The 22314-nt window shown below is 31.6% G+C and overlaps 1 protein-coding gene across 5 annotated transcripts in view; it reads left to right on the forward strand.

The window, feature by feature from the left end:
• LOC105200463 (filamin-A) overlaps positions 1–22314 on the forward strand; it is a 133124-nt gene that overhangs the window by 61851 nt on the left and 48959 nt on the right. For 3 of the 5 annotated variants that reach the window (XM_039454599.1, XM_039454598.1, XM_039454600.1), the window contains 5 exons: positions 2893–3280; positions 10557–11126; positions 12336–12680; positions 13636–14249; positions 14772–15070. In XM_039454599.1, coding sequence (XP_039310533.1) covers positions 2893–3280; positions 10557–11126; positions 12336–12680; positions 13636–14249; positions 14772–15070 — 2216 coding nt within the window. The remainder of the gene's footprint in view (positions 1–2892; positions 3281–10556; positions 11127–12335; positions 12681–13635; positions 14250–14771; positions 15071–22314) is intronic. The other 2 variants (XM_026138887.2, XM_026138886.2) reach the window with 1 other exon arrangement.

Raw genomic sequence — 22314 nt, forward strand, 5'->3', positions numbered from 1 at the left:
TAAGGTCAATTTAATTCAATTTCTTAACTCTTAAGGATCAAATTCTGACAGTAACTTATGATGTTGTTTTTTAAGGGTTTTAGAGTCACTGAATTTTTTGTTAGCCTTAGAATTTTAAATTTCAAAATATTGAATTTAGTGAACTGAAAGAAAATAATCTGATAAGGAAGAAGAGGGTAATATGGCACCTATTTTCATTTTATTGAATAACTTTGTTTATAATTAATCTTTTTTATTGAAACTTGAACGATTACATTCGTCAGAGTGTTGTTTGACAAATTCTAGACTCAAAGTAATGAAATATTTATTCTTTAGGATGTGATATATAAAAATCTAATGCGCTGCATAATTGGTGGAAGAAAAAAAAGTAATTGTAATATAGCTATCCATAAAAATAATTTTTAAAAATTAATTTAATTTAAAAGAAACACAGTACCTTGTTACAAAATTATATATTTTTAATTTTCCATTGTTTAGAATTTTTCCGATTAAGAATTTTCTTGTGATTAAAAGCTTTAGAATTACCATTAGAAATTTTATTAAAAACATCATTTTATCCCTGATTAACATTAAAAAACAAGTATAAAATGATGTCTCTAATGTTTCTAAATACCGCTCTTTAGAATGACAATCGATTTATCAAAGAAATTTTTTGATATAAAAATTTTGCTTAAAAAACCATATTAACAAAATTCCATGTTATTGTTTTAACTTTGTATAACTCGAAATGTATACGGCCAAATAAAAAGTTAAATAACAAAAAAACACTCAAGTATATGTACTTTTGTGTGATAATATACTCAAGTTTAAGAATAATGAGGAAGTGTATGTAATTAAATGTTAAAAATGTACTTTGAAAAAGTTTAGAAGTGCTCAAAAGTAAAAATGCCATTTAAGAATTGTCAGTCCTTGGCACATTAGCATCACTAAAAAACGGCGGGCTACTAAACAAATAACTCCATAAGCAATTGTTAGAATACGTCATCTAATAACAGAAATAATAGGAGTAGCCATATTGTCGATAGTAGTCATAATACTATCTTCTCTATGAAATTGATTTTAGGGAATCCATAAAATCATTAACTTTACATGTAACCTGAAAATATTAAAATTCAGAAAAGTAGTAATTGTACTCCAATGTACAGTTTTATAACTAGATCAGTGTCAAGTCAACGTTCACCATCAGCTCTCGATTATCGATCCAGTATTGGCTGTAACGTCGGCAGAATGTTTAAATGATAAAATTAGTCTAACGTTGCATGCCAATGTTGAGCCGATATAGTACTGTATACTAGTATCGAGCCGTCACAAAAAAAAGTTGTATTTATATTTCTAACATATAAATTTTTATAAAGTTTTATTTTTTTTTAATTAAAATTATTTTACAAGGCATTAGTATGTGATAATTTTACTTGAAATTATAATTATTTAAATTTATTTGAAAAACACGCTTACTCTCCTGGGATTTGTGAACCTGGATCTTTAATAGGACCATTATATGGAACCAATACAGTTTCTACATGAAAACATGGTCCTATATAATATTGTATTGGTTCCATATAGGATTGTACTTATCTTATGTAGGTCCTATAGGGCATTTGACTGGGTCATTTTTCTATAGGTTACGTATAGGAATATTCCTATGGGAATTTGTGGTCTTATTTGGGCCGACATCGCGCTACGATTGAAATGATGGTTGCCAACATAACTTCAATGTTGACTCAAGAATCATCAACGAGCAAAACTCAACTGACATTGCTTGGACCGGCCGCGATTAGAGTAACAATCGATTTGCCATGATGCTACCAACACAGTATAAGAATATACAGTATTACAAGGACATACGGCGTCGACATCTTTGATCTTTTTCAACTGATTTTTTAGAATCCATATCTTTGGGTTGCAAAATCTGCAAGTATTATGTCATTGCAGTAGTGTTAGAAACCACCGCCACTAGTAATTTTATATTTATATTTATATATCTTTTTCTTGAATATTTTCTGGTTAAAGAAAGCATAGAATTATAAAATGTTAAAGCGGCGTAATGCTTTGTACCGGACCGTGGTATTTGATTATATTTTATTAAGTTCGATTATATTTCTCTAGCTTATGATTACAATAATGGCGATACTTTAAGTTCTTTACTTTGAACGAGGTTAGTCCAAAGACACGGTCGTTTGAACTGCGAAAACAAATCTACGTACCTTGAAAACTAAGAATTATGTTTACTGTATATTCTTATACTGTGTCGCCAATGTCGGCCTAAAGGCCAGTGAGCAAGAATCAATAAACCTTACTTATTCTAATAAAGGAAAAAATTGTATATTGCACGCCGTCCCATTCGATCAGCACAAACTTCAAACAAAACTGGAAACTTGGTATTACTTCACAATGTTAAAAGTTCTCTAAAATTAAGTTTTACGATAATCAGATTAGGATTTGTATTGTATTGTATACACTCGTTGGCCGTGAATGACGCTCATGTAATATTATCGGTTATTGCGATAAATATTACCAAGTGCCTTGGTGATCAAACTGGTTAATTGTGAAACATCCTTTCCAGATAATTGGAGAATCCAGATCAAACTTTGGTCGAGATAATGTTTTTTGCAATAATTTTTTTAGTTTTTCAGGATTAGAGGGGGACAGTGGAAATGCATACAAGCATCAAATAAATAATTAAATTGATTAGTAATTTAATTTCGTGATATTATATTCGGATTCTTCCTTAAAGCCGTTTTAAGTTCGGTAAAATTGCGACGCGTAGTTTGGCGGAATTTTGTAAATGTTTATAAATTTACTTTGAAAAAATTATTGAGCATTAAGAACTGCTTTTGACTAATAATACCGTATTCATTATTTCAATTTGTTATTAAAGATATCTTCTTTCAGGTGAATTATGGCGGAGTAGCCACAAAGAAATCGCCATACAGAGTTAAGATAGCTTCGCCTTTGAACCCCGCCAAAGTCTCCGCCTTCGGCCCCGGTCTTGAGAAAGGTGTGAAGTCAAACGTTCCTACACACTTCAATGTCGACTGTCGCGAAGCTGGTCCAGGTAAATTGGACGTTAAACTGCTGAATCCCGAGGGTCGAGAACTTCCAATTTCGTTAACGGACAACGAGGATGGCACATTCGTCGTAGACTACATGCCCCCTCAACCAGGAAACTATACAGTAAATCTCAATTATGGCGGTTTGAAGGTACCCCAGTGCCCCATTAAGGTCAACGTTCAACCTCACGTGGACGTGTCCAAGATTAAAGTGGACGGTCTAGAACCAAGTGAGTACAATTATTTGTTTAATTAATATTTCGATTATCGTTATTCGCTATCGGTTTATTTAAAATTGGACTTAACATTTGATAAATGTGTCACTAATCGCAAATATGCTCAAACCAAGATAAACACATTAAAATTGTAATAATGGTTAGATATTCTTTTTGTCGTTGAAAGATTATTGGTAGGAAATCTGAGTGTTTTAAGCAATCAGTATTATTATTATTATAAATTTTATAATATATAAGTAAAATATTATTCTATTTTTTTAAATTATTAGGATATACTTGATCTATAAGTAAACATTAAGTTAATTAACAATTATACATGTCTAATATAAACTGTTAACAAAAAAAATCAATAATATTTATCTATCGTTATATTACATTTGGTTTGAGTGATATTGTAAAACTTTTTCGTAATATCAAAAATTCATGTTTTTATTATATTTTAATTTGATAATTCGTTAAACGTAGTTACAGAAAAATTAATAATTGCGATAATTTCACGACTAAAATAAGATTTTTTTATTTACAAGGAAAGATCCAAGTATGTACGTCGCAGATTTTAAAAAGTTTGACATTAAGATGTGGAAAAGAATCTGATATCGTAAAAGTAATATGTAACATTCAAGAGTTAATGGATCAAGAAGATGGAATTACAAAATTTTTTTAGAGTCTAAAATAATTACACATATGACAAATATTACAATGAATGGCTGAAGCTTCACAGAGTCTAGCTATATATAAGTGCTAACTCTCTTGAGTTTGCATTTTTTATTAAATAACAGTATATGTATAAAAAATAATTTTATAATCAAAAATGTGTTTTGCAATTTTTTTAAATAATTAATTTTGATTACGAATAATTGACAAGCCTTAACAGTGATAGCTAGATCTTAATGCTAAAAATTCTGAAACAATGTTTCTTGTGTGATTTCACATAGAGCCCTTAGAAGTAGAGAGTCTGAACATCTCGGGGTTCCACGTGATTGGACTGCACCTAAAATTGGGCAGCACCAATACGGATCCCTGTTTAATCCTCTTTAGCCAATGCGATAACAGCAGACAACACGTTCAAGTACACACAATGATAAACATACACACACATAAAGCTCACGTACATACACTGGCATATTCATCACCGACATTTTAGAGGCAGATGTCCAGACTCTTTACTTCTAGGGACTCTAATTTCACATACAATTCCTAATTTTTTTGAACTGTACATCATTATTTTCAGTTTCAAACATAGCTCTTAAATTGAATCAGAAAAGTAATGTCACAGAATTTTTTGCATCAAATTCTTTACAGTTTTTTGAAATAAAACGTTAAATCGTAAAAATGCTTATTGAAATCAGTATTATTAAAATTATTAAATTGATCGTCTTTTAATGATACTACTTTTCTGATTTAATTTAAGAGTTTTTAAAATCAAAAGTAACGGCGCAGAATTCAAAAGAATTAGAAATTGTATGTGAAATCACATAAAAAATATCATTTTAGCATCAAAATCTAGCTATGATTATTGAGGCTTGTCGATTATTTATGTTTATCACATAGTAATTGATGTATTCTTATTTATTAATTTTTAATAGTTTTTATTTTTAAATAAATAAATTTCAAATAAATGAGTAAATTAAAAGAAAATATTTCTTTGTAAAAGAAATAAATATTTAAAAAAAGGAGATATTATATCGGTCGGTTTTGAACAAAAAAGAAAAATCCTGTAACTCTAAACTTTTATTCATCTCTAGTAGCTAAACGTTACATATTATTTTTATGACGTAAGATTTTAACCCTTAAATACACAAGGGGGGGTCTGAGACATATGGGTCTGAGAGACTCCATATGAAGTTTTGAACGCTTGCTGTATGAAGACGGAATGAAATAGGAGGTTCGAACCAGGATGTAAAAAAAATTTGAAATCTTTTCTTTTGATTGATATGGTTGGTTCATATGGTTTCCTGATAGAGACAATGACATAAATTTTTTTGAAAGTATGATTCTAGCTTTAAAACGCCGTATTTTAAAGTCCTTAATGTTTTTTTGTTGCAAAAGTATGATTTTTTAAAAGAAAAGTGGATTTTTGAACCATTTCTCATTTTTGTTTAATGGTTTTTCTTTTATAACTTCACAATAAATCATTTTTTCAACAATGCCGATTATACAGTCACATTTCTGAGATTCTAAACTTTTATTTTAAAAAAAAATTGTTGAAAAACATTGATTTTAATAAAAGTTATAGTTTCTCAAAGTTGAAAAAGTCTCCTAGACCCGAAAATGTGTTTCTGTATTTTACAGGATCGATATGTTTAAGGGTTAATATCAAATTTTTCAAAATTTTCAAGATACATAGCTGAATCTCCCCTTGTTAGATAGGTGCACTGACAGTGCATTAGTTCGAGAATAAATTGTGCGAAAATCACGCTTTCCAGCGATCATTGAGAGGATAATTCTTGTCTTGCGATGTGATATTTTTTTGGGGACTCTTCAAGACGCTACTATGATAGTATATCCAATTCAAAGTACAAAAAGAAAAAAAATACTATTTTTCAGTCGAAATGAATCTAGGGCTTATTTATAAATCAATTATTAAATACGTTTTTCGTTCGATGAACTATGTGCCGATACGGGTTTGGATCATACACTGAAGTAATATTTTTCGCAATAAATTCTTCATAGTGTTTTAAAATAGCATCATTGTTAATAATTGACGATCAATTTAAAGGGATTCTGGAGTCAGTCCTATTTTACCCATTAAACACAATAATTTTATAATAAGTTTTCGTATGTTATTACTTTTACATATTTGGAAATCTTATTCCAGAATTAAAGTATATACATTAATACATGTCTGCAGTATAGATTTTATACAGGAAACGAAAAAAAGAATTTTAATTTTGATCTTTTTTATTATTTCTTAAACAAATATGGCTTAATATTTCTTAAACGAATATCCAGAGCTGTGTGTCAAATCGCGCGTGACAATATTTGCTTGATATAGAAGCTTTACAGTCTACACTTACGAAATTGAAGTCTCCAGATATGTAAATTACACGAAGAAACAACGTCGAGCTTTTAGAATCAGACTTAGACACCTAATTCAATACGAAAAGTTTAAACAAAAATGTATCTGTATGTGTGCGTATGATATTAATGTAGTAATATGTTATAACGTATTGATATTTCGTAAACTGTATTGCAAATACATACTGTGTGTGCTTAAGTCGTTGTTCAGTCGGTGAAACTCACGACTTCAGTATTCCTTTAGTTTGAGATATTTATTTGGCATAATTTTACCCATATAGCACCAATTCTTGCAGAAAGTTTTCAGAACAAAGGAATATTTTCAGGTTTTGAAATCATTTTAACCTTTTACATTTTATATATAGATAGATATTTATTTACTTCAGCTTACAAAAAAGCCATGAAGGGACTTGGTTTACAATCTTTATCCTTAACTCACGCATCCATCCATACCTCGTTCTATTCCATATTGGCCTATCTCTGTTCCTACTCTTTATACGCATTTCTCTCTCTTTTCCTCGCGCTCGCGGTGCTAACTATACCTCTCTATACTTATTCTTTTACTTATCCTTAGTACAGTACGGCGCAAAAGTCCGTCCAAGCAAACAAACACCGTACCATATACGGCAAATCTGTCCATCCGAACGAACTCCAGCACCACACCGCACATATTCCTATATCTATACCTATGCCTATACCTAATTCTGTTTCTATCTTAACTCCTAATTTAACATTCTTCTTTTGCGTATCCTCACATTCTTCTTTCTTTGAACCTTCCTTCCTTGGTTTCTCCTTTCCTTCTTCTCGGTTCTTCTTTCATCTTTCTTTTCTTTCCTCTCTCTTCTCTTTCCTGCTTCTTATACTAAATATCTTTAATAATCCTTATAGCCTCCTTTTCACTCAGCCTTTCAGAGATTATTTATTATCTCCACGCAGAAATGTAGAAATTACGCATCTTATGGAATCATTCCAATACAACGTAACAAGAATTACCCACAGTGTGAACTTGTTGCTGCAAAGGAGATCCACGGCGCACTTCCGTCCTTTCTGCATTCATCTCTGCTGTCTTATACAACCTTTTTTTAACCTCTGTAAGCACAGTCTCCAAAGGCAAAAGATCCGGCTCCGTTTCTCCTTCTTTAACAATCCAACAGCCTCCTTTTTTTAAATTCTTACTAAAATTCTGGTTTCTCTTTCCTTTCTGCTTACACCTCAGTCGCCTCCTTGTCCTATATATTTATTCTATTTCCTTTTTTTTTCTTTTTCTTCCTATACCTCTTCCTCTATCCTTTATGCTTCATACCCTCAATCTTCTATACCTCTTTCTCCATCCTTTATGCTTCGTAACCTCGGTCTCCTTCTTCATATACCAAGCCACCCAGAATCCTTAATTAAGGCTCCTGACTCCTCAGCCGAGAACTCCGCGTTGACGGTAGCGACATTTCGTCGCGGACAAAATTAGAACTAATACACGTGAAACGTGACAGATTGACGATGAAATGTTATCGTGCATGTCATTTTGTTATTATGTGTTTCATTGTAAAAACATGACTTGTCTCGTATTTACCAAATTCGTAAAAATGGACCGCGAGTAAAGTTTCTTTGAATTTTATACATAAAAGTACATTTTTCACTCCTTTTAATAGCTATCCGTGTGTTTTCCTGTCTGAATAGACGTCACTTTACGTGCTTTTTACGACTATTTACTGACTGCTAGGCGAAAAAAGGATAGTGACCGATATTTAGAAGTGTTTTAAAGCCATCTGATTAGTCTGTTTTATCCAAATTGGCATTATTTAGAAATGACACGTCGGACAAAATTATGTGCTCATGTGTCTTCCTGTTTCAATTGCTTCACTTTACATGCTTTTTACAACTATTTACTGATTGTTAGGCGGAAAAAGGATAGTCGTGACCGATATTTAGAAGTGTTTTAAAGTCATCTGCTTAGTTTGTTTTATCCAAATTGGCTTTATTTACAAATGGCATGTCGGACAAAATTACGTGTCATTTCACGCAATTTCTCGCTTCTGACGTCACGACTTCAATATGGCCGCGGCGAGTACTCAGGAGCCTTAAGCAATTACTTACAATTCAACTATACCTTTACATTTCCATTTCCTTTACGTTTACTTTTACAATATCTATATCTATACTTATGTCTATACCTGGTCCTATTTCCTACCTTACGTTCTAATTTTCTTTTGCTACTTTTTTCCTATAATATCACTTTTCTCACCGTCTCCTTACTTCTATACATTCCTTTTAATCTCCTTTCCTTTCATTCATTTCTTCTCTCATTTACCATATGTCACTCATTTTCCATAAACCATTCTGCCTAATTTCTTGCATTACCTATCGCCTTTTCTTTCCTATAGCTGTTTCTGCCTTTATTTCTAATCTTTTATTCCTCTAATCTATTCTCTTAACACTCTTTCTCTTTGCCCTTTTCGTTTTCTTTATCTTCCATACCATTTCTTTAATTCCTACCTTACCGAACCTCTCGGATTCTCCCGCCTCATTGTCCGCCCTAACCTATTCCTGTTCTTTCCACTTATGTCTTACAATATCTCTTCAATTCCTTTTCCTCTACTTCCGCCTCCAATTACCCGTCTTCTCTACCTTCTTACCTCTCTAGTTCGTACCTTTTTATTTTCTAATACTTCCTAATATACTATAAACACTCATACTCAGCCTCACTCTATCTCCATCCACATCCATCCACTATCGCGCCACTTAACCAAGTCCTTTACAGTTTATATATAACAATACTGAAAAGATTCTACAACATAATATGGATGGTACAGTAGAAATGTTTTTAAAATTTAGCATATTCAATCAATTTGAACATATTGTATATACAAAATAAGGCTCAGTATTAGATCTTTTATGCGTGTTCTGATGAAAAAAATAAAAAATCCTTTAAGTGATTTGAAGTTGGAAGTAAATTAAATGTGTGTTTACAGCAGTACAATTTTATTTAATTCTATTTACAAATAAATTCAGGGACCTTGGTATTCCTGGGAAAATTATAATTTTTCAGAATAGAATTTAAAAGTTGTTTCTAAAATAGTTTTTGGAATAGTTTACTATTTTAGTAATTTTTTGGCAATATTTTAGAAAAGTTACAGATTTTATTAGTGCAATCTTTTTTTAAGTTTTAATTGCATGAATTGCAGAAATTTTTAAAGTTATTTTAGAAATGTTGCAGATATATTTTATCATTTGTATGAAATATTCCACTTTTAAATTGAAACATTTCTGAGATATCCCTGAAAAATTTCGGTGCTGTATAAACAGCTCATCATTGCAGTTAAAGTCTGATAATCCCTTATCGGCAATTCATAGAACTGAAAAATATATTTAATAACTGATATAGAAATATTATCAAGCACGAAAAGACTTGTTTCGACTGAAAGAAGATACTTCTCTCTTATGCTTTATTTACATATCATTCTAATTTCCAACTTATCTACTCTAGATTTTCGAAATATACGTTGCCAAGGTCTCTCTGCTGATAGATGTTTTGCTGGAGCGTGAAGCGATGATTTATTTTTAGCGGCGCTCGCGGATTCCTCACAGTTGACACGCATACAGTTTCGCGTTTCGTCTAAAAATATTGAATCTCGGTCTACTCGTTGCGTCTTCCACATAACTTATCTGGAGCCCCGCGAAAGATGGCAAGTTGCTCCATCGTATATGAAACGCATCACCATGAGATTCAAAGCGAATGGCAATGCATTCAAGAAATTATAATAATATAATTTTTTTAAGATAAAAATAAATAATTATTTCTGCACGCTAAATAATATATACTTGTTGTGCACTGAATGTACTTTCAACTAAGACACGTGTTTCGTAATCGCGGGAGATCTCATTTGAAATACGCTCTGCCTAATTTACACGCGCCTTGTGGGCTTATGTATGTAGCAAGTGGCTTTCTCTCACAACTCGATGCATATCCAGTATTTAATGTCTAACTTTGCGCGATGAGAAACTTTACGCGATGAACGCGTCCAGTCGCACTTGCTGGTGAACGATGGTAAACTGCATATTACAATCAATCGCTCGAATCTTTTGTTCATACTTGTACTTTGAATTAATTCTTGCCGATTCGATGAGCGTTGATCGCGATTTCACCAGCAAGTGGGCGCGACGTCCGTTCGCCGCTCGCGGGCCGTCGTCCCGTCGCCCAAGCACAAGCGAAAGACGCATCGCGGCTCATCACGAGAACCCGCAAACGTCCTCGCAGCGGCCCCGGTGAACAGCCTGCAGCAGTTCCGCGTGATAACGCAGGAGGCGGGCAGGGCGGCGGACTTCCAGGTGGCGATCACGGCTCCGTCTGGCAATCGCGTCAAGGCGCACGTGGTGCCGACTCATGAAGGCTACCTGGTCAACTTCACGCCCACCGAGCTGGGCGAGTATCTGCTGGGCATCAGCTTCGGCGGCGAGTCCATCTCGAATCAGCCATACCGGCTGACCTGCGTCCACGGCTCCGATCCGGGCAAGGTGCGCGCCTCAGGACCCGGGCTCTCCCACGGAGTAGTGAACAAACCGGCCGAGTTCGTCATCGATACGCGTGGCGCCGGCCAAGGTGGCCTCGGCGTGACTGTCGAGGGCCCCTGCGAGGCCGCGATAAACTGCAGGGACAACGGCGACGGCACCTGCTCCGTCGCCTACCTGCCCACCGAGGCCGGTGATTACGGCATCAATATCACCTTCAATGAGCAACACGTGCCAGGCTCGCCATTCCAAGCTATCGTCGTACCAGACGCGGATCTCTCCAAAATCAAAGTCAGCGGGAACGGCATCCAGCCACACGGTACCGTTAAGGACATCAGCACAGAAACGTTTTGCAATTGGAAATTGAAATAGAGTGCTGTGACTTGCTCATCTTTGATTTGTGCGATGAGTTTCGTATAACGCGTCTTGGAATTTTGTAGGGATGGCTCAAACGATTATTTCTCAGTCATCAAGATCTCAGTTAATTTTCGAGCAACAACGATATTTGTGCATGCATGGAATGAGTTATTTGTTTAAGTTAACCTAAGTTTGATAAATTACGTGAACGTTATAATAACTTGGAAAGCTGCAGCGAGGAAAATATTTTTGTAGAAAAGAAAATATTAAAAAATCCCAATAATTATTCTGAGACGCGTTGATATAGCGATGCATGTGTGTGTGTTATTGCACCTTTTTTGGTTATCATGGCATCCCTGCTTTATACTTTCTGTTTCTAACGTATTATACACTTTTAAGATATTCGAATGCTTGAAGGAATGCTTCAGGACATGTTTGTAAAAAGTATGTACAGGACAATAATTTTTAAGTTTACTTTTTTCTATGACCATAGTCTTATTTTCAGTTTGCCTGATGATTAAAATGCTACAAATAATAATCTTATTTATTATTGTGACTTTTCTTATGTTGATTATTCAGAAATTGAAATTACGTTCTATATATTTTGCTATATGTGCTTATATATTTCCATTTTAACAAATAATTTGTTAAATTAGGTATTACGTATTATTTAAAAAAAGGAATTGTTTATCTAAATTATAAACGATACGTTAAGTACATAATTCAGTGTGTTTATTTATTTAGCATATTTATTATAAAACTATATCTGAGGATCATACATATATTTAAACAAATTTATGCGATGTAGTAATATACGAAATATTTTTGTGGTAAATTTTATTAAAGATGTATACTACTTTATATATTAAGCTTCAGTTTGTAAGAAAATGCAGAAAATTAAAAATTTATATGATATTTTTAGTATTGCAAAATTTGATTTAAAAAAACTTCTATAAAACTGTATTAGTTACATTAAGAATTGAGTTTAAATATTTATACATGCAAGAAATATACAGTTTAAGACAAATATTTAGAATGACAAATTTTTTAATTTAGAAAAAAGCTACTATTTGATACATTTATTATTCTATGTGCATTTATTAAAAAAAATTTATTTAAAGAAATATTCGAACATTTTTACTCAATCATGTTGTGTTATCGCGTTTTACAGGTTTATTTGTGAACAAACAAACGACGTTCACGATAGACACGAGAGATGTCTCCAAGTCGAAGACCGACGACGGTAAGGTGTCCTGTAGCATAAATAACCCCAGTGGTGGAAAGACCGAGAAGCTCATCATCCCCCAGGGCGACGGTACCTACCGTGTCAGCTACACGCCTTTCGAGGAGGGTTGCCACACTATCGACATTCTCTATGACAACGTGCCTATCCCGGGTTCGCCGTTCTCCGTAAACGTGCAACGCGGCTCTGATCCCAGCAAGTGTCGCGCTTATGGTCCTGGTTTGGAGAAAGGCATCGTGAATAAGACGAACCGCTTCACGGTAGAAACCAAAGGTTGGCAAAACAACATTTCGATCAAACAAATTCTTAATACTGTAATTTTATGTTATACACTAAAAGTTTTTTTTTATTATTAAGTAAATATATTTATTTTAGTATCATCTTAATTTAAAGAAATATTTTGCAAGTTAAAAAAAATTATTTTATACTTGCTAATATTTATTTAAATATAGCAAATGCGATACTGAAACAAATATATAAAAAGATTACTCAATATAAAAAGATTTTTGTTTACTGTACTATCTGTACCAGAGAGATCGGAGCCGGCTATTATAGCTCTTGAATAATAATTTTTAAAGAAAAGTGGCTACAAGATCTTTAAATACTATGAGAATTATAATATTTATATCCATTCGGTTTTAAAAAAATGTGTTGCAATAATTATCACCACTTATCTCAATAATCGAAGTGACTAAGCACCCGTCCTGAAAAGGGCGGATCCAGATTCGAACTCTGACTATGATGTATATTTGCAAGAAATTCTTTACAGTACTTGAAAGAGGCATAATATTGTAAATACTTGTTATTATTATTAAATTAACTAGCAATTTAATATTATAATATTATTATTCTCAATGACTTAAAAACTGTTTCAAGACTGAAAATTTATTCTGCGTGTAGTTTGAGAACTTGAAAAAGTATTTATATAAAATCATACAAAAAATATCAATGAAGATCCAGCTATTACCGAATAAGGCTCATCTTTAATTAGCATGTTTTCACACATACCGATCTATTTATATTCTCCTATCATTATTTATTACACGTGCATTGAAATGCATTCTTCTAAATATTAATGAGTTTGTTGACATTCTGTATGACAACCGACCCGGTTTTTGTTAATTTAGATTTAGAATATAAGATTATTACATGTATAGAAAGTTTAGGAAATATTGTTGCGTCGCAAAGGAGAGGAGAATTAAATAGCACATATGCGATTCTTTTTTAGAGGCTGGCAATGGTGGCTTAGGTCTGTCGATTACGGGCGACGCGGAGGTCAAGGCGGAGGCCAAGGACAACTATGATGGTTCTTGCACCGTTGAATACGTTCCTACAGAACCCGGTGACTACGAGATCGGCATCAAATTTGCTGAACAAAACATACCTGGTTCGCCGTTTAAGATCGAGGTGATATCAGACTCGGAAGCGAAGAACGTGATCGCTTACGGACCCGGTCTGCAGCCTGAGATGGTGCGCGAAGGTGTGCCCGCCAAGTTCACGGTAGACACGTCAAAGTGCGCCAAAGCAGCGCAGCTGGACGTAAGGCTGTCCACTGATAAGGGCCAGGCGCAAAAGCCACAGATCAAGAACAAGGGCGACGGCCTGTACGAGGTGACGTATCAGCCACCGCCTGCTGGAAGTAACGTTCACATCGGCGTTACTTACGATGGCGAAGACATCAACGGCAGTCCGTACAAAATGAAGGTTTTGCCCACCGTAGAGCCCAGCAAGGTTACTTTATCGGGTCCCGGGGTGTCGCCCGTTTGCACTGCCTCCTTCCCAACTGACTTCGTCGTGGATACTTCCAAGGCTGGATATGGCGATCTTGAAGTACAAGTTGTGGTGAGTAGTGTTTCGCGAGATGTTTCGTATCAGTGTATCGCGTGTATGACATCTATCCACATGCTTGGTTTGATGCGGGAAATTAAAATAAAGGAGCTATACATTTTTGTCATAAAAATAGCCTTGAATTTATTGTCAAAAATAATAATTGACGAATATAAGAAATTCTTATTGAAACATTGCTACATACTCATAATAACAGAAGTAATGTCTCATACAGTAACGATTGTTGCAGAGAATTTTCAGAAAGATTTCAACCGTTCACATTTCATATGCAGTATTTTTGAAAGAATTCTGCAAAATGTATCATGTAATTAATGGCGCTATCGTCTAACTTTCCTAATAACATCTTAAAATCAAAAAATAATTCTCTTTGTAAAATATAAATTTATTTTTAAAATTTTAAATACTATTTATGATCTCGATACACTTCCAAGTTTTAATATTTTTTTAAAATCGTTCCATAGCAATCATGTTCATCATATTTTCATAATGTGATGAGCCTCCTTGAATTTGTTCCAGGGGCCAGATCAAGTGCCGCGCAGAGTAGAAGTGCAGGATCTCGGTGACGGAAAGTACAAGGCGACTTACCTACCGGATGACTGTGGTCGTTACAAGGTCAACGTAAAATATGGCGGCAAGGAAGTGCCAGGCAGCCCGGTGAACGTGCAGAGCGTGTCCACCGGCAAGGCGGACCAGTGTAAGATTAAAGAGGGCATTCAGTACACTTTGGCGCAGGGCGAGGAGTACTGCATTACCGTAGACACCGAGAATGCAGGCCGCGGTGCAGTGACCTGCCGCATCCGCTCCACTTCCGGAAGGTGAGCACGCGCGTGATCTGCCCCAATTTAAATCTAACTATTTTGGAGGAGATGATTCACTGAAAAACAAGACATTGGGAACCTTTAAAATATACTCCTGCAGTTACCGAAATGTCCTTATCTTCTTTCCAAATTTAAGATTTAATTATCATGAAAATTTATGTATTATATAATAACACATTATTATATAACACATACATTTTTTCAAATTTTTTCACTGTTTATGATTAGGACATACTTAAGAAATAACTTTGAAAAAAAATGAAATGTATTATAAAAGATAATAATTATGGTTAAGGATGCTTTGACTATACATTTGAAAATTATCAAATTTCAAAACCTGTAGGCTTGTTTGGTTTATCCTTTTTTAACCAATGATAAAAACTTTTGATTGTGAGTATTTGTATTTTGGTTTTGAAATCAGCCGCAAAAAATGAATAATTTGGGTCACAATGTCTTATGCAATGTAAGTTACTATTAGTTACTATATTTTGCTGCAATTTTAAGTAGCTAACTTTTAAACGCGTGAATTCAAATAAAATTTTGCGTGAATATTTATTGTAATTTTATATTAAATTTTAAGCATATGTAAAAAAATTGATTTAATTCGTAATGCTACTTCATCATCTTAAGTACTGTTCAACGCGATTTGACATAAAAATTAAGAGCAAATAAAAATAAAGAACCTTTCAAACTAATAAGAAAATTATGCTAAAATTTTATAAATACTCAAACGTAATAAGAAAATGAAATTGTTATATTCTTTGGTAATGCTTTAAGACGTGACACATACATTCTCTGAAAAAATATGTTATATCAGATGTTATATATAAATTGTAATCAAAAGTAGTTTATCTTTAACTTCATTTTAATTTGTATGTATTTTTAATGTATCTTTACTTTCTAAAAATTACGTATATATCAGTTCAAAAACTTCATTTATGTATGCTTTTTATTTAATATATTAAAGTTTTCGCAAAATCTTTGTAATTTTCAATGATAGTATTCTTTGCACGTTGTGTTTTTAATATTTAAATGCTCTTGTGTTACAAATACCTGAGGGCAATTCATGTATATTTATCGCATTCTCACATTTGCATTTTTCAATCTTCACGTAGGATTCTAGACACACAAAAATTCCATTTTATTTTAAATATGTCGCGCCGTCACAACTTATTTATTTTTAATTCATATGCAAATTCGAGAAATATCTCATACTACTGTATCTTTTTCATATAAAAGTTGAACAAATTGCAGTAAATTATTATTTTGTTTTTATTGTATGTTTTTTACATACACAGTATGATACAGGAATATCAATATTATTATATTTTATATTTTTTTTATTCTTTATCTTACAAACTTTGATTAGAGGAAAGTCACCAATACATTTTGGAAAATATTTTTTAATCAAAAGCTTAAAATAAAACTTTAAAAACATAAATGCAAACTATAAAGTGTCTATCAGATGATAACAATTTTTATAATACTGTTTATTTTATAACATTACTTTATATTTTATAATCCAAAAAGAATATTTGAGAAATTAAGTCTTAAAACTGGCAATAATAGTAGAATTCAGACAAAGAATGTTAATTATAGAATGTAAAATAAGAAATTAACTATAAAATAAACAAAGTAATAAAATATATTTTTAACATATATATTTCGGTCTCAGGGCCAAGAGGAGGAAAGAGTACAGTATCCGATCGATATTCACGAATATTTATTAATAATCTTATTACACTGAGGTTCCAAAAAACAAGGATTGGAATGTTTGTACAGAATTTTTATAATATATACATTTGTGATCTTCTACTTTGGAAGTTTTATTCTTATGAACGCTATGTACTGACTGCTTGTAATGGCAAATTTAAATACTGATTCATTTCACGGAGTCAATCGCATTCATTTTTAATTTTTAAAATACAAATTTATTAATTAAGTATAAAATTAAGAAATTAGAATTGAACTCTTCTTTATACATTTTTTTTGTGAATCTATCGCATCTGATGCTATTCCTATCTTAAGGTATCAAAGAAAATATCTATCAACATTGTAATTTCATACACTGTTAAAAATACACAGCACAACTTAACGTAACGGAAGCAAATTTCGAGCAGGTACAGTGCGTTGCATTGATGCCTGGGGTACCGATTTTAAGGATCACGTTTCTTTCTTAGTTATTTTTACGTTCATGACCAAATGCTGCTGTCAACGATCACCGCAGCATTCAGTCATGAACATAAAAGAAATAAAGAAAGAAACATGGTCCCTAAAATTAGTACCCCAGGCATCAATGCAACGCACTGTACATTTAAAACATTTAATGTAGTCAAAAGTGCAATAAATTTGTATATACTTTTCATAAATGCATATGTGTTTCAGTTATATGTAGGTACGTTAAATTTAATGTACTTGTGTAACTTAAAAATATATTAAATTTTATGACATTTTTAACAGCGTAGTTATAATATTGTTTATTCTCACAGAGAGAGGTGATCCGTTTTACGCTGCACAGCGATTTTGTGTTTCAAAACGCCAGAGCGTGAAAAAGAAAAACATAAACAAAATAGTTTTAAGAAGCTACTTGTAAAATAATTTAATATTGTAATAATTATTGTTTCAACTATGCAATTTGAAAAAAAAATTTACAAATTTTATTTTTGTTTTTTAAGAATTTGTTTTTAGCAGATTTTATGGAAAAAAGCCGTATAGGCTTTTATTTCTTTAATTACTTATATGAACAGATCACGTTTTTATCAAAGTATTAATACAATTTAATTTCCGAGAATTATTTCGAAAGTGACGCTTGTTTCATGAAAGCGTCTGCAGAGGGCTTCATACAGCTAGCATTGGCGACTTTCTTTTATTATTTTTTTAAATTATTACTGCATTCACATTTCTTGATTTGTTAGTTAATAACCGTAAGAATTGCTATAAATTAATTGTCTAGACATTAAATATAAACATGCAAAATAATAATCGATTAAAGAATTTGGAAAAATAAATGAGAAGCATAAACAATAACGACATGTTATTGCACTTTGATGATTTATAACCGTGTATTGGGGTTAGATTCGGAGTGTAAAGGCGTTAATGACTAGTCGGTCATAAATCGTGTAACAAATCCAGTAGAAAATCAGGATCATGGCACTTTGCCATTATTCGAACATCTTGTACGAGATGGTAATAAGTGGTTCGTTGCGAATCTCTGGCCAATCGTACGCGGTATCTATGTCGACTATCGTGTATCTCGTAACATTGAAATTAAATGTCGGTTTGATTTAATCCGAAAGCAAGATATACTTTTAATAAAACTTGGCGCCGATTGCAGACGAACACCAAGCGGAATGATTATTTGGGAAGCGTGAAGATTGATTTCATAATAGTACATCGCTTTCCAGCAATGGTGCTCAATTGCTGACAGAAATAGAAGATTCTTTTTGTGCAATATCCGCTTTTTAAGACCGAGATATTATGCTACGAAAGAATGTTTTTTTAATTTACTTCTAAAATGATAGTAGGCGTGAGACAACGTTGTCTTCAAAGAATTTTATTGTATTTTTAATAAAATTTTACTAAAAATACCTATACCGAACTATTTTATAATATAAAATAATTTAGTTAAATTGTTTTGTAAAAAAAAATTGCCAATATCGACATAAGTTTTCTAAAATGATACTCCCTTGTTTTCTTAGTAACTAAACGTTGCACTTTATAAATACTAAAAAATATGATCTGAGTAAAATCATGATCTGGTTAGATAATTAAAGAAGTAAAATTGATGTATGGCTTATTTCTATATAAAATCTAAAATATAAAAGCTAAAATGAATTTTTTAAATGCAGAAATAATATTCACATTTAACATTTTGTCGACATTTTGTTCACAACTTGTTAAAAAGTATTACAAATAAGTGGCCAACAAGACAAGCATCTCTATTTGATTCAATAAAAAAATACGCAAGCTCCGTACAGCAATTTTATATCAATTTTGCATCAATTTTAGTAAAAAAGGTATAATTATAACTATATATTTTGGCAAAATTACAGCAACTTTGCTCAATATCAGAATAAGTAAAATATATTATTTTAACAATATGCAAGCAAAGGTTTAATTCAGCTGCCATCCTGGCAACATGATGGCAACAGCTGCTAGCAAATGGATTACACTAATTTGATTTTACATGAAATATTATTTAGGTTTTTACGGATTTTTTTTGCTAATTGTATAGTTGAAACAATATAGTAAGGTATATTGATAACATTGGATCAGTTTTGTGTCCTAAGGTTAATCGCAACACTTGTTTGTTGCGATTTACCTTAGGAGAGACCGAAGCTAACTCCCCATATTTAAATTTTTGAAGGTATTTTTTCATACAATTAATACACGAAATTTAGATTTTGAACAAAATTTTATAAAATAAAACTGCCTTGTAATAAATAAACTTTCTTGTAGTTGTTTCACTTCAAAGAAAGTGCAAAGACATTATCGATGGTCAGAAGGTAACAATTTTTATTTTTCAGATATATTAAATAAATTAGGTAAATTGAATTCCATTATTAGGATAAAATTGGGTTACAATGTTATTATGTATATGTCGTAGGCAAATAGCAATTTTAGGAAAATAGTATCTGACTAGACAAATAGCATTTGCCTGGTCAAATAGCTTAGAATTAAAACACAAAATGCCTGCTTTAAAAATTCAATAATTATAGAATTTTTGTGTTTTTCAAGCAAGCATGTTGTGTATTTAAAGTAGAGAATTAAAACCACAAAATGCCTGCTTTAAAAACACAAAAATTATGTAATTTATTCTAACCTAACCTAACCTGACAAATGCTATTTGCCTAGTCAGATACTATTTGCCTAAAATTGCTATTTGCCTGCGACATATATACTAAACTATATGTTTACAAATTGGTATGATTAAGTTTAATTTTACATGTGCGCCAATTGACACCGATCGCCCATTGCCCATGTACTTTATTTCAATCATCATCTTATGAATGAAAATTGCATTTATTACTCAAAATAGTATATCATACTTGCGAGAAATTGTAGTTAGTAACATATTATTTTATTCTCTCACTTGCGTTAAAGAATATTAATATACAAAATTTCAGGAGTCTCAAAAATTTACTTTGCTACAGTTAAACTAGTTTTTTTTATAATACTATATTGATTTTCATGAAACTCAATGTCAGAGAAAGGTATTTATGTTTTAAAAAAGAATTTTGCGATTTTGTATATTTACTGTTTCTTTTAAGATACATATTAAAGAAAAGCACATAATCAACCAGCTCCTGCCATTTAGACTTGATTTCCCTTATTTATATATTTTTATTTATAATTTATTTATATTGTATTTTATTTATATTTATTTAGTTTTATTCATATTCTTTTTTTTCTTATTTTTCTCATAATGTGGTTTTAAACATAAAATAGGGTTGAAACGTAAACTGGCACATGTGTTGATAAGATAGACAGTTATACAATCGCAAAAGTCATATAGGATAAAAAATAAAAAGCATAGCGCTATAAGACCTTTTTATGAAGTAAGTAATATAATTTAATCATTATATATTGTTGAGCTACATCTTGGGGAACCACATAAGATATAAATTGACAAAAATCGATTTCAATTTTGTATTTACAGTGAAAAATTTTTAGGAATTTTTTAGGATTTTCAGTATTGGCATTGAAACGCTACTTATGTTTAATGTATGGAAATGATCACTATCGGTTCAGTATAATAGGCCCATGGTAAACTTTAAACAATAATTTCTTGTAAACTATTCCACATTAGCAACAGTTATTATACCGTGTAGTGTGAGGGATATAGTATGTACAACATATTTCAAGTTTGGTAAAATCTGTAATATTAAAGTTTGGGTCTTCTCTTGTGAGAAAAAAAGTTATAATTATTATAATTTAACTATAATTTACGGTCATTTTTTGTACTAACTTTATATTCAGAGTTGTTTTAACTATGCAAATTGTAGTTATAAGTTATTATTTCTACATAAATAGTATGCAAATGTTTACAAAATAATTATATTTACTATACTTAATTGTGATTGCATTTACTATATAAAAATATTTATTTTGTTTTTACTATCCACATTTTCTTATTTTACTAATATTTGAAATTATCATAACTTATAGTATTTATCAGAGAACTATAAGCACAAGTTTATTATTATTAACATTATAGCAGCTTTTAACCATAATTATTTTATCACGCAATTATATTTACAAATACCAAACATTTTTTCTCAGTGCATAATTACAATAAAAATAAATTTAAAAAAAATCTTCAGAACTAATTAAGTTTCTGATTTAATTTTACATTACGACAAAATTAAGTGATAATTTCCACGATCAGCAAAATAATAATTTTTTTTTAGGGGGAAAAAAATTCTACATTTAGATGCGTGTTAGTATTATTTATTATTAAGTTGACTTTCAATTTAATAACATATTACTATTTTTTGTTTAACTTGGAATTTTATTGTATGATTTTATATACTTTTTCAAATTCACGAAACTGTGCACTGAATAAAGGAGGGTATAGAAAAATGGTCAAAATTTGCCCCGAGTAGAAATCTGAAAAACTAATTTAATTTAAATATCATTTTTTTATAAAGTAAATTATGTAAGTAAATATTTCATTAGTACTATTCGAATAAATATTTATTAAAATTTAGGAATTTTCTCTCAGTGTATATGTATATTATATTTTTGTTTTATTTATTACAGTATGTAAAAATTAATGTTCATCATTTATACATGTAATATTATACAATATACACTCGACGGCAAAATTAAAACATCATCTATTCTGACTTCTAAAAATAGACGAAATTCAAGAGTGTGTAACTCTGTCAAAAATGATCGTAAAAAAATGTTTATAAAAGCATTTTAAAGCTTGAGATCTCTAGTTTTGAGATTGATAATTTATTATTAATTGTTTACGAAACTACACGGATTAAATGAGGACGCATCAAATCTCAAAATTTGTTATAAACTTTACAAAGCTCTACGGCGTGAAATAAAAAACGCACATAAATGCGGTTTGCATCATTCGAAAGCGTGACTTTTTATTTTTAATTTGCATACTTGTTGATCGTTGTACGATTTCTATTTACCGATTTATTTAACATTAAAGCAAAAAAGACCATTTTTGCTTCAGTGTAAAATAACTTAGTGTTGTATATAAACAGGGAATGGAAAGTTAC

This window comes from Solenopsis invicta, chromosome 10, assembly GCF_016802725.1.
Source record: "Solenopsis invicta isolate M01_SB chromosome 10, UNIL_Sinv_3.0, whole genome shotgun sequence".
NCBI lineage: Eukaryota > Metazoa > Arthropoda > Insecta > Hymenoptera > Formicidae > Solenopsis > Solenopsis invicta.